Source organism: Carassius auratus, chromosome 38 (genome assembly GCF_003368295.1).
Source record: "Carassius auratus strain Wakin chromosome 38, ASM336829v1, whole genome shotgun sequence".
NCBI classification, from domain to species: domain Eukaryota; kingdom Metazoa; phylum Chordata; class Actinopteri; order Cypriniformes; family Cyprinidae; genus Carassius; species Carassius auratus.
Window position 1 is genome coordinate 13,476,420 of NC_039280.1, and position 14,983 is coordinate 13,491,402.

General features: G+C 34.0%; 1 protein-coding gene across 1 annotated transcript in view; it reads left to right on the forward strand.

Moving 5' to 3' along the window:
* atrnl1a (attractin-like 1a) overlaps nucleotides 1-14,983 on the forward strand; it is a 300,556-nt gene that overhangs the window by 259,073 nt on the left and 26,500 nt on the right. The window contains exon 29 of the mRNA XM_026224245.1: nucleotides 12,897-13,005. Within this exon, the coding sequence (XP_026080030.1) occupies nucleotides 12,897-13,005 (109 nt within the window). The remainder of the gene's footprint in view (nucleotides 1-12,896; nucleotides 13,006-14,983) is intronic.

The window sequence follows — 14,983 nt, forward strand, 5'->3', positions numbered from 1 at the left end:
ATGTTTTTCAAGCAGTAATTCAAGTGCAGTCACACTCTGTCTTTTGTGTTCTGTCTCTGGGAACGTTCACACAGCGGCAGAATACTGCTGTTAATTCTGGTTTTGGGTGCTGAATATGGTTATATTCACGTACAGTTTGGTTATAAACAACGTGACAGCAGTGTTTTACTATAGTGATGAGTGGCTATGGTTGAATAGTCATCCTGCAATTGTTTTCCTATGGATTTTTGTTGTGAATGTTTTTTTTGTTTGTTTGTTCTTTTGAGGCAGTGTTTTATGCTGTAAGATACGGTATATACATTATCCAGGGATTCTGCGAAGAGATGGTTTGCCCAGAACGTCATATCACTGTAAACCTGTATGACTTTCTCTTTTACATGGAACACAAAAGAACAGTGTTTTTTCCCTCTCCATACAGTGGAAGTTAATGGGTTCCAGTCTATTCTGTCTATAGACAGAAATACTGTAGTTGAAGCATTCTTTTGTGTTCCACAATGATATGAGTAGAATGAGAAGATGATTTTGTGTGAACTATCCCTTTAAGACTGATTAGCTGATTCAGGAAACCCAATGACTAGTTGATTTTGAAAATGTAGTATTGCATTTTTGTCTTATTCTGTAATTTAAGTGACCCTTTTTGAGTGTCTTAATTCAAATCAGTTTCTCTTTCATTGTGAAACTATTTTTGGAAAATCATTTCAGTTTGTGAACTGGCTCTTCATTGTTTCTCAGTCTACTAGAGCCAAAACTTGATTGCAGTTATTTTTAATGTTTGGCCATGAAACAAATCTAATTCAAAGTTTACTAACTCCATATTTCCTTTGAAACTAAATTAACAGAGTTCCTAGTAACTCTTCACTGGAGAAACAGAAAATTGAGGCCGATCAGTGAAAACAAACAGCTCTGTCTGTTGCAAGGTAAATGCAGTGGATCTAGTTTTGTTTTAGGATGGTCAATGTGTGTGTGTGTGCATTTGTTTAGCAGGCAATATTTTTTCAGTATTATTTTATTATTATTTTATCATTATTATTATTTATTTTTTGACTAACTATCTAACACGCTGAAAGGTCAGATTTGTTCATTTTTATTCCAAATGTGATTTAAAAAAAGAAATAATATTAAATTTAAATATTAATATTAAATGTAATATTAATATTAAAAAGTAAACAGTAGTTTCTTTCTGTATATTGTTCGACAATGTTTTTACATTTGCTATAAGTTAACAGACCATTAAATTGCTTCAAGAAAATGAAGAAAATAAACAAAAAAAGAAAGAAATACTTGCAGGATTTGCCAGAGTTACCCAAGATTATGACATTGTATCTTAATTAAAAAGTTTTGCAAAATCTGGAAGTGATTAAAATAGTTTCTTAAAGCTGGCAACGTATTTCTGTAAATATTGAGTTCTTATGGCATCTTGACCAAACAGTCAACAAACAGGATCCTCTAGTTTCTCTCATGGTTGTCAAAAGCCATTTCTGTAATAAATTAAACACGTTTTTTATTTTATGTGCAATGCTACACATCTGATTTGCAGGAGTACGCACTGAGATGTCAAGGTAATAAAACACTCAAGGCTTAAGCCAAAGAGGCCCATCTATAGAGCTTATCGAGATGAATGGTGAGATGAACAGGTAGATGTCTCCACCTTGAGAATAACAGGCTTGGCCCGTTTTGAAATGGTGACCCACCAGTTGAAAAGCACTAATCTTAACCAGTCAGTGCAGAAAAGCAGAACCACAAGGCAACTAAAAGCACAACAGCTAGTTGTGTAGACTGCAGCTCGCAGGCTGAAAATAAAAGACACCCGGCGAGAGTGTTTCTGACACGCTTCGGATAACCTGCCAGCCACCCCGCATCGCTCTATGTTATTTAATCTCCTTTTCTCTCCCCTCTCTCTCTTACATTCACTGTCTTTCCCCATCTTTCTCTCTTAGCATCTCTTTCTTACACTCTCTTCATCTCTCTCTCGACCAGCAGATGGCCTGTTTGCCTTTTTGTCTTCCTCTCAACTCCAATTGTTTCCTGCATTTTTGCTCTCTGTCAGGCCAACTCAGCACAAACAGGCACACACGCACTCACGCTAATGTGTTTCCCATGGTACTGACAGGTGTATGAGTAAGTGTGCCTGGCGCCGTGAGGCAAACACGACGGGCTTGCGTGGTGTCTGCTCAGTTTTATAACATTCCTGATGCGCAGACTGAAACATAACACAGACCTAAACTCAGGAGTTGTTCAACTTTCTCAAGCGCTGCCCAGACATCTTTTAGTATACAGTTCCAGACTTAACCTATGCAGGGAACTACACTACACAAGTTTGTCGCTCAAGTGCCACCAGTGGAAAAGGTTAGTGTAGTTCCCTGCTATGCCTGATGTATTTAAAAAAACAGTATTTAAATGTGTTCATCTAGTGAAGGCATGTTTCAGCAATTACGAGGAGAATTTTTGACATATGTTGATGTCAGCCCCACCTCTGGGTTCTAATGATCTTTTAAAAATATAATGCTTATAAAGTTATTTTAAGTTAATTTTAAAGTTACTTCGAGAGTTAGTTCAGAGTAATACTTAAAAATATACACATGTTATTTTGATTATCAAAACTTCACTCCCTTTTTGATTAATCATTATTGCTTCTATGATATCATTCTTGAATCTAAAGGCAAATAATTTGCAGAAAAAAAGCATTATATAATACACATTGGCCCACATATTCCATAAAGGGATAAAAAATGTTGTAGAAACAATTTCCACTCGGAACTGATAGTTAATTAATTATAAAGAAAGTAACACTGAATTAAACATGAAATTTTGAAGCACAAAGAATGAAATAATAATTTATTGTAAAATTCACTCCCAATAATTAGTTTTATTTACAAATAAGAAAAACATCACTGTAAACAATGGTATTAACACCTTATGATAATGTTGTTAACATTAGTTATCTAAATTAGTTAATAGCTAACGTGAATGGTACTTCCACAGCGTTTGTTGATTATAGTTATTGTTAATCTAAATATTTACTTTATTTAAAATTAAATTATTTAAATTAAAACTATGTTTTTACTACATTACTACATTTACTATATTTTTTAAATTAAAAATAGTCTCTGACAACTAACATGATAATAAACATTTTTATTAAGTAACATTAAGAGGTTAATAAAGGATACATTTATGTATAGGATAACATAAATGTAAAATCATATTTTATTAATATTGCAAGGTTGTTATTCACATATCATTCCACAATCAGGCAGTAGATGCTGCAGTAGTGTTGAGACGGGGTCCCGGTTATATATGCTGTGGTGGTTTTATTCATGAACTAATGAGCTGATGGAAATCTAAAGAAGCCTAAACCTCCTGAGTATTTGCTGGTAAACAGTAATTCATCTAGATTTGACAAACATGTTCTCCTGTTACTGAAAATATGCTCAGTATGTTGATGAGGAGTGTGTAAGGATCTTTTCTAAAGGGCAGAGAGACTCTAACATTTAACCAGAAAACACTGAGTCTGATCTGGAAAGGGCATCAGTCCACTCTCTCTGAACTGATAAAGAAATATAAAGTGTGCGGGATGCTACATGCCCTTCAGGTACTTAGAGGATTCAGCCCACCATTAAACGCAAACTGAATATGAATGTTTACCAAAGCAACAGCCTTCTCTGTTTGCATCCAACTATTTTAAATCTATTATTTGTACAATATAGTTCAAACGTTTGGGGTCAGTACAATGCTTTAATACTTTTATTCATAAGTACTGCATTCAATTGATGAAAAGACATTATAAAGATATTTAGAATATTACAAAAGTTTTCTATTCTAAATCAATTCTGTTCTTTTGAATGTTCTATATATTCATTATAAAAATAAAATAAAAATATTAAGCAGAACACCTGAAATGTTTCTTGAGCACCAAATCAGATATATAAACAGTTATTTTAATTGTAATAATATTTCATAATTTTATTCAATAATTATAGTTGTTTTAACTGTATTTTTATTAAACTTTCTGACTCCAAACTTTTGAACAATATTGTGTTTTATATGTTTAATATAAGGTTTTATAATATTTTGTAATATTTCAATTTGAATAAGGTTTTATATGGTTTTTAGTGAATTCTGAACTTAAGAAATAAATATGAATTTATTAATTTTAATCACATTGTAAATATGAAATTTCAAATGGAATGCTCTTTCATGAAACACAGGCAGAACATAATAATTCATAAATCAATAACTGCTTAACTGCACTGAATTAAGCTATTTAGGTAGAAGTGGTTAAAGTTTTAAAACTGTTTTTTGGTTTGGTGCACTTAATCTGGCACAAAGACACTGTCATTAGTTTGGAATATCAAAGCCTGGGCTATTTTAAGTTTAACTATTTTAAGAGTTTCAGAGTAAAAAGTCATAACTATATAGTATGGTCTTAGGCCACCCTTACAAATGCTGCTTTTTAAATAGCCTTTTTCTTACTGCTTGTCTAATTGCTTGTCATTTAGCAGGGAGTTACATGTCATTTAGCAGGAGTTTATTATCCAGAACAACTTACAGTACTGTAATTACAGAGTCTCACTAGTACAGCAAGGGGTTAAGTGCCTTGCTCTAGGGCATAATGTTCACAGAACTGGATGTTGGGATCAATGTTATGATTTCAGTAACTCTACATCACATGGACCTGTACAGGGAGTCTACAGGCCTTACATTTTCATTTTTCTAGAAGACACATTTATAGTAAAATGCCTCACACAAAAATGTAGTCACTGTTTTTGATGATTACTTAGATATGATTATATCAATGCCAGTAGATGCATCTAATAATTCTGTAGAATAGCTTATAAATGACATGAATGTAATTTTTAAGTTTGGCTTCTAAATTATTTTTATAGCATTGTGTTTTTTTTCTAAATTGACTTCCTAAAAATTATTAGTGTTGGGCAACAATTAATTTGAAAAAGAAAATGAATAGCGACTATACAAAAGATTCAGTAATGAATTTGAATGTAGTGTATTCCACACACAAAAGTGCAATAAAATTTGGTTTGCAAACACTTTAAACAAATAAAGTATTTATTTTACAGCAGTATTCCCATTACATAGTAGCAGTTAAAATATTTTTTGTAAATCTCCTTTTCATACAACTCGTGTATTCTTCTTGTGATGGTGTGTCTTGAGGGAGGCTCATATATGCCATCATTTGTTGTGATCTTAAGAGTGTTCGCCTGTTTTTGATGGATGCCTGCTCTCATTGGTTGAGACGCCTGATGGCACCCATCCCAAATCAGTACGGATCAACATCCCATCCCTCCTGTGACCCATGGTTTTTCTGTATGTGTATTCAGAGCCAGTGAGCAATGGACTTTCAAAATAATAATAATAATAAAACTGCATTAATGCACAATAAAATGTTTCTCTGCATTTATTAATTAATGTGTTAACGCGTTAATAACGTGTTAACTTGCCCAGCCCTAGTAAAAACATATTTTACTGTATACATTTTCCAAGATTTCAAAATGAAATCTGATAAGAAATCAACTCCTGAAACAAGTTATCTTCATTGTGTTTGATTATTATATATTAGATTTTCTTGAATTTTCTTCAAATATTGACTCAGCAATGCAGTTGTCCCAACTGAATCTGGTATCAATAATCTTAAAATATAAATAATACCAGAGTCTGCTCTCTGTTGTGCCATAATGTTTTGTCAGCTCTGCTGATCATGCTTTGCATTCCATACAGTATATACTTTCCAATTCTTTAAGGGTAGACATCTGTGGTGGTTGACAGAAATATGGCTAAGAGACATGGAACATATTTACATACTAACTGAACAGTTTTGGATTTGATTCTACTTTATAAGCACTCTCTCTTTTTCCCTATTGACTTTCCTTTATTTAATCAAATTAATATTTATTCATTTGGCAGACATGAATTTCCAAAACAACTTTTGTTTGTGTATACTTTGCATTATTATTCCTTGGACTTGAACCCATGACCCATGACCTCTTACAGTTCTTACCAAGCTCTTATCGTTCTCCTCACCAGCGTTTAGTATCTCTCATTTATGACAAAGCCTTTTCACTTTGTCCCTCCATGATTCGCAGACCTGATGGCCACTCAACTAACGTTCCCACTGTTTTACAGCCCATTTTTGAGAGTGGAACAGGGGCTTCACATTCAGTGACCGATAAAGTTCTGGCTGTAACATAAGACCAATGTGGGTGCATAATGTTTGGAGGCAGCACATTCAGAATTCAGGACACCACCTACCTCAAAATCCCATAGAGCAGTCAGAGCCCCTTAGGGCTGCTCAAGCACTTTGGAGTGGGAAGACAAAGAGTGAAATGCAGAAAGTTTGCTAAAAAGAAAAGCTCTACCACATAAGGCACATAATGCCTCAGGTGAAATATGTTAACACAAATACAAGTTTTTAACAAGCCCTTTGTTTTTCTAAATGTCAAATATTTCAATATCAAAACAAAGTCAGAACATTGTTGATTTAAAGGGAGATTTTAATGGTAGTCTTTATTGAGCATACCATTGAAAATTCCTTTGAGAGTATAAGTGTTGACTTTGTTTTGATATTTTTGATATATATTAAAATTTTTGAGTGTAAATGTCAAATATTAAAATTACTTTCCATCGGTCATGAAATGTCCTATACTATAAATGTCACATATGAACACCCACACATTTATTTTAGTAGTTATTTCCCTAAAGGAACAGCCACTATGGGATCTCAGTGAATCTTGACCACTACCCGAGACCTGAAATCCTCCTCTGAGGGCACCTAGTGCCCCCTTCCTGATTTATATGCTGTATTACTTAGCTTGATTAATTTGGATCACCTCACCACTCATTCTGAACAGTCAATCTCTCCGTTCACACCATGGATCAATCTGTCATGAAGAGTCCATCACTTCACTGTTAATGCCTTTCTTCTTGAAGGTGTCATTTTAATAAAATAGCTATTAACAATGATTAAAATTAAATGTACAAATATCCTGCCCAGCTCAAGTGGATGAACAGGCTGCTTCAGTGAGTGGGGGATGTATAAATCTAAGCTAATGAAGGCTTTTAAAGAGATTAATGCTTTACCCAAGAGAAGCCAAGTCCTGCTTGGATGCACACTCTCTCTCATGCTTACTTCCATTTCCTGGTGTCCAGAGCCACTGCAACAGGTGCTACTGGGAATATATTTTCAGAGCCACCGCAAAATATATTTGGTGGACAAATTCACGTTGAAAACGTATTAATGTTGTTGTATTAAAAAAATAATTATTGTCAACAATTAATAGTGATGTTTCATTTGTTAATAATGGTTAACTACATTAGTTAACATTAACTAAAAATGAACAGCACTTCTGTGGAATGTATTAATATTGGTTAATTATTAATTTAAACTTTTACCTACACATTTTTAAAATCAAAAAATATATTTGTTAACATTACTAAATGCACTGTGAACTTACATGAACAAACAAAGTACAGTTATGTTTTCATGCTGATGACGCACTACAATAATAACACAGTGTCTTCTGCTTCTGATGTTATTTAAATATAAAGAAAATAAAATGGGTCCTAGAACTGACCCTTGAAGAACTCCCTTTATAAACACGCATGACAGATGAAGTACAACCCTCTAAGTGCACTGATTTTAAGATGAAATGTAGTTGGCAAATCATGCAATAGCATTTTCATGTCTGAAAATCCAAGTGTACAACTTCTTTAAAATGATCATCCTTGTCAAAAGCCTTTGATAAATTCTATGCTCTTTGAGGTTATTTTGGGGAGGATATGGTCCTATCGCAATTTAATGTATGAAAATATGGAGTGTACAGTATAATTCATTGTTATATTATTATTTTAATATTTTAGTTTCCTAGAATGCATGTGTTTGTATGTGGTCCAATACATTAGATAGCTGTCAAAGTCAACTCTTTGTAGTTTCATCCATTTGCATAGAGGACATTACTGTATGTCATAATTAGGAGACAAAATGTTTATACATTGTCAAACATTTATTCCTTTTTTTCTTCATAAATAAGGAACATATTGCTAAATGCAACGTTAATGGCCATTGTATTTTAACATATGTTCCCAAGAAGCTGCTCTTTGGCAGGTTCAATTGGAAACTGATGCATGAAGGATTATTTGAAGATTAAATGGAACCTATTTCCACATGTTGATGAATTCATCATCTCTGAAACCTAACACAAACATAGGTAGTACAACGTATAATTAGTCTGTACGCTTCAGTACTTAAACCTATTAGCCTTATCTGTCAGAGGAAAAGGAAAAAGGACAAGAGAATTTGTGCTTAGTCAAACTATAAGAGTTTTTGAGAGGGAAAAAGAGCAAAGAGGATGATGGTAATAAAGAGTTAAAAATAGAAGTAAAAAGGAAAAAGAAAAGATACTGTGCTGCGGCACTTTTGTAATTGTGCCCTACTTCTACGTCCATCCACACAGCAGTCATTGATTAGAGATCAAAGGGTAAAAGCTTTGGCTGGCAACTGCTCAAGTGAAGCATCTCTGTCACTGAATACCTTAGACCAGATGTAAACATTGTACTCCTCTTTGACCTCTGCGGTCACTGTGCACCTTCCTATAGTCAGACGGCCTGAAGCCACAGTGGAGGCTATGCAGTCACAGGCATTCAATACAACTGCTCACCCTCAGCCATGACCTTCAGACCCATTACACCAGTAGTCATAAAGCTCTCATAGTAGGTGTACTTCCTTTTGTCTTAAATTCATTCACTTGCAAAGACAGTCCAAAATCAACATTTTGCTCTTTGTATTGATGATGAGTGGTTTACTTAAGGTGATTGAATACTTATATGCCCATGAAACTGTATTTTGCATCATTTTGCTGTTAATTAGTGTTCATCATCTGGTTGATTAAGTCTTGTATACATTTTTCTGAAAATTTCTGTCAGATGCACATAAACTGACAGTCACCACTGATAAGCTACTACTAAGTATTGTAGAAAAAATTCTTAAAGTTGCTTTGCAATGATTTGTATCATAAAAAGTGCTATACAAATAAACTTGAATTTAATTGAAATTAATAATTTGTATTACAAAAAAAAAAAAAGTTTTCCTAGATCATCTTCTTTATCACTTTCTTTACCCCTATTAAGTTTGCATCCCTGATACTTAACCCACATGGAGGCTTGTTGAAAAGTCTCTGTCTAAAGTACAAAAACACAAATTTGTAAAAACAGTGATGCCATGCACAAGTATATTACGTTCACATAGTATTTTGGTAACTATTGGATAGGGTTGTGATGGTGAAGAAATTTTCCCACTGGTTAATCGATATGTGACAACATGGTATTACCATTGGTGGGGTTTAGTTAATTTAAGTTTTCCCTCTTTTCCTCTCTTTCCTTCACTTTTAAATGGCTTGTAAAAGCACTGTGTGCATTTTACTTTCACTTTCAAATTAGCGGCAATTTGGAGTCAAACATTTTTAAATGGCTTGTAAAAGCACTGTGTAGATTTTACTTTCAATTACAAATTAGCGGCAATTCAGCGTTAAGCAGTTGAACATTTGAGATTTCCCTCTTTTCCTCACTTTCCTTCACATTTAAATGGCTTGCAAAAATGCTGTGCACATTTTACTTTCACTGTCAAATTAGTGACAATTCTGCATTGATTAAATTCATGAAACAACAAAATACAATGTCAAAATCAGAAAACTTTCATTAACAAAACAAATAAAAATACACCATGCTATATGCCTAATGTAAAATAACAAAATACTTAGGCTATACAAAGTTTAAACAGGTATATAAAACTGAAAATCAGCAAACACTGTGGAAGCAAATATATATGAAACATAGAAAGTTTATTAGCTAAACATAAGAAAGCTTGGGGGCATGGCATATACACATGGATGTAAAGTAAAATAAATAAAATACACTAAGTTTTAATAATGTAAAAATCAGCAAACACTGTGAAACCAATTAAATAAAAAACAAATACATATATATATATATATATATATATATATATATATATATATATATATATATATATATAAAACTACTTCCAAAACCACCTTAGATAAATGGCAAAAGTCAAAAGGCTTTTCAAAATCCCAAATATTGCCAAACAGGTGCTTTTGCATGTCCAGTTTCTAAACTAAATGTTCTGCTGTCTTGTCTTTCACCATACTCTTCTTTTCAGTCTGCATGATTGACTCTCCTCACGTGACAAATTAAATCTGACTCCTGCTGTTGATCTGCGATTCCACTTTCGTTCGGCATGCTGCATTGAGCAGCCACTTTCAGCTTTTAATAGTGTCCTGAACAAAATTATTTTTGTTACCATAAAAAATTCAAAACAACGGTGTCTGGCTGTGCCAAGTGGGCAAATGACATAACCATGTTGTGGCTTAACACCGGTATCACCATAAACACAGACTCTTGAAGCAAGCCTTCTACAGGACTGCCATGCATAATACATCATTTTAATTTGTTTTACGCATCCTTGTGAATGGGGATCATTTTAACAACATTGTCATCAGTACATAACAAAAAAAAAATTATGTAAGTGGCAGAAGTTTAAATAGTTTATAAATCTTTGATCACGTACAAAATTAAAGCTAGCAGATGTGATGTCCTTAACAAAACCAATATTTACTTACTTTTGGCATTGATCAAGAGCTAATTTTGGACCCTGTTTAAAAATCTATAAAACACAGAAAGCTGCAATGGTTTAGATAGGAAAACATACAGAATTAATGTGATTTGGGAGAAAGTGGCAAATATTTTTTCCCCATGTACTACTTATGTTTACACTAAACTCTTTATTAGCAAATATTATGTAAGCTGGCGTTAACATATGCAACCCATAATTTAAGAATTCTTTCCTATGTTTAGGTTCCTGTCATTCAAACACTCTTTTAATGTGTGTAATGCAGCTTCTAGAATAAACAAACACCCAGCAGTGGGGCCAACTGTATGCATTAATTTTTAAATCTCTGCCCATTTTGTTTATGCACTATGAACAACCCTTAAAATGCAATAAGAAATCCACTTTTACCACCTGATGGTGCTTCTCTGTGTAGTTTAGGGGTTGTACTGCCCTCATTTACCGTCAATCAGTCATAAGCTTTATTTACCTATTGAATGTATGTCGCCTTAACAGATGATGGGATCCTGACATGGTTTTGTTGCAGGCTTAAACTGAAATTAGTTAGGCCCTTGGCCATGTCGAAAAGGCTAGTTTTAAAATTTCAAATAATCCAGAGAGTGACAACTGAAGGAGATTGGACTATAATGTTTGTATGTGAGCATTAGCAACTCCACTAAAACATGGGATTTATTTTCTGTGACAGAAGTGAATGTTTTTTTTTTTTTTTTGGTGACAGATGTGCTGTGTTTGGGGAAATATAGAGGTGTCTATATATTACCCACATACTGCTTCGAATCAACCATTATTGTTCATTGACCATCAAACAGCTACCATCTAATAGAGGATCATCATCTTGGGGATGATGGGAAATTAGATGGACTTCTCAATCTGTTGGACTCCTGACATAATAAATCGATTATCCTTATGTCTCATGAATTTTGACAATGATGCTGAGATGCTCATTGATGTCTTTATAGTTCATGTCCATATGATGTCTGTGAAGATGTCTTGTTATAAATATTAAGCAGTCATGTTTAATAAATGAATAGTTCTTGCCATCTTGCCATCCACATGCATTCTAAACACTATTTGGTTTGGTATATGAGTTTTAATACATTTGAGTAAGTATAGAGAGCAAAATATGGTACTTTAGAGATGCTACAGTAATTTCACGTCAATTTGACCATCAAGTTTTGCATCAGACTATTACTGATGGCAGTTTCATTCAGGCATTCAAAGGCATTTTGTTGGTGAAAAAAATGGTGAAAAAAGCAAGGACCCCATTTATAGATACTTCATCACTTGTTTAAACAGAAAGCTGTTAAGGGAAACCTGCAGTGCATCTTTGAATGAGGCACCTTTGCCTTTTCAAAGAAAATGCTGGAAAAGCTAGACTGAAGCTTAAATGGTCTTAACTGCATGCTTTAACATGTGTGGAGGCAGAGAAAAAATTCAATACAAGCTTCTTGTGTTACGCTCAGTCTCATGTTTTGCAGTAGATGCTATCTTCAGTTTTATATATTATTATACACACTACTGTTCTCTTGTGGTCAACAAGGCTGCATTTATTTGATCAAAAACACAATAAAACAGTAATGCTGTGAAATATTGTCACAAGTTAAAATATTTTTTCTATTTTAATTTTATTTTAAAATGCAATTCATTCCTGTGATGACAAACCTGAATTTTCAGCATTCATTACTGCAGTCTTCAATGTCACGTGATGCTTCATAAATCAATATGCATATTCTAATATTCTGATTGATACAAGCTTGCTGAATTAAGGTGTTTGTTTCATTCAAAACAAACAAATTTAATATACTCCCTTTATATGGTCAGAGTACCGGTATATACAAAATAGTGGAGTCACTGAAAAGTTGGCATCTGGAAACAAATAAAGATCCTAACAGTATAAAAGTCTGCCAAGTTAATCTCTATGTTGTAAAAGTGTTGTTAGAGCCCTGCCTGGCAGAAGACCAATGCAATTAATTAACTCAGTCATGGTTTACTAGTACTGAGTAATTTCTGACTTGTGGGTAATTAACTTGATTTACATGAATCTGAAGTAAACTATTTATGTCACTAGTATGACATAAATAACTTTTTAACAATTTCCCAAATTAATTAATTTATCTGCTATGAATGGCCCTGTGTTGGACATCATGAATTCTGGTAGCTTTTGCCACTGTACTGTTGTTGTAGGAAAAGTCCATATGTGTCTTGCAGTGAATTAATCACTCTTCTTTTCTCTCAGGCTGGTCCCGTAGCGGTGGAGCCATGTTCTGGGAATTGTGCTGCTGTGCAAACATTGCTGATGAGTCTTCCACGGGCATCTTCTGGAGTGCCTCCCCCCGGCCAGTGTGGTGAGAACTCTAAATTCAATGTTTACTTAACATTTTCGCTCCATGTTTAATTTTAACATATGGTCCTTTAATTATTTTTAACATACTTATTTTTCACTGGCAAAAATCTCTGAAACACAGTTTTAAAAAAATGCATTGACTGAGAATCGAACCAAGGCTGAGGAATGTGGATTGAGTTTCATCTTAACGTGCACTTGCATAGATACATATACATAGATTTATAGCAAGACTCCCTGTAGCACAGTTTAAAAAAGAAAATAGCATTTGCATTGGCCGGGAATCGAACCCGGGCCTACCACGTGGCAGGCGAGAATTTTCTACAGAATTTTAGGGGTGAAAATGGACTACAGGAGATATGTTTTTTGCAGTTTTTATGTGGCTTAGTTCAAGCTTTTCCATGGTGTAGGACATATCTTCAAACATTGCCCTAAGATGGTGATAAAGTAATGTATTGTCCATTCTGTTATTAAGCACGTTTTCATCTTCCATGAGGAAGATTTTTGTAAATTAATGTAAGAAAAATATATGGACATGTTATTGACAATCTTTAATTGTTAAGTTTAAAAAATGAGTATATGTTAAACTGACATGTTATACTGATGTTAATATATTTAGATGCCTACATCTTACTTTTGACAAGTGCATCTGCTACCCAAATTAAACACACCAAAATCAAAAATGCTTATAAACATCTAAATGGCTAAAGTCTAATCTCACTGTAATCAGCACCAACTGGGCTATAATAATATGTGAGCAGCATGTATGTAAATGATTGTGCTTTTGAGAAAACAATTTTTATGCGTGGTTAGTGAAAAACTAAAAATTTTAAATCACTTGAGTGAGTGAGTGAGTGAGTGAGTGAAGTGACATTCAGCCAAGTATGGTGACCCATACTCAGAATTTGTGCTCTGCATTTAACCCATCCGAAATGCACACACACAGAGCAGTGAACAGACACACACACACTGTGAGCACACACCCGGAGCAGTGGGCAGCCATTTATGCTGCGGCGCCCGGGGAGCAGTTGGGGGTTCGATGCCTTGCTCAAGGGCACCTAAGTCGTGGTATTGAAGGTGGAGAGAGAGCTGTTCATGCACTACCCCCACCCACAATTCCGTCCGGCCCGAGACTAGAACTCACAACCCTTCGATTGGGAGTCCAACCCTCTAACCATTAGGCCACGACTTCCCCTCAAAGGGAACGACTTCCCCACGACTTCCCCCCTTGAATAAGGCCATACAACACATGCAGAACATTGGACTTTTGAGAACTGGAGCTTGTAGCCTAGAATTTTTCTTTCTAAATTATGTGAAAATCATCTTTTTTACTCACTCACAGAAAACAATATATTTATTTATTTTTTCTAAGACACTTTTTGTTGGTAAAAGTCAAATGCGAGTAGGCGTCAACTATCATGAATATCATTGTGATTTACACCTGAGAAGACAAAGGCCTGCATAATGAGCTGCATAATGAGCCTTTCAGTCAGCTGTGCCACTGTGAGTGAGGAGTTACAAGAAAGAATGTGAGGACAAAATAAATGTATATAATTTTATGTTTGTAGTTTAATTAGAATATATTTAATTATCCCACAAAATAATTTCATATTGACTTGCAAGTGCAGTTAAACAGTTTATTGGGAACAATCAAAGCTGTCTTTCAAAGCTGAATTTTTAGCATCATTGCTCCAGTCACACAATGTTTTTTTCTACAAAACAAAACAAAACAAAAAAACATTTATTGTTATTATTATTATTAATGTGGAAAAGAGATGAGAATATTTTTTTCAGGGTTTTTATTTATTTTTATTTTTTGGATAAATTGAAAGAACACCATTTTTTGTTACATTTGTTACATTTACATTTATTTGTTGCATTTATATTATTTACATCAAGCTTTTGAATGGTATAGTGTATATTGTTATTGACTACGTTTACATGCAGCCAATAACCCGTTCAGAACCACAATATTAGCAATA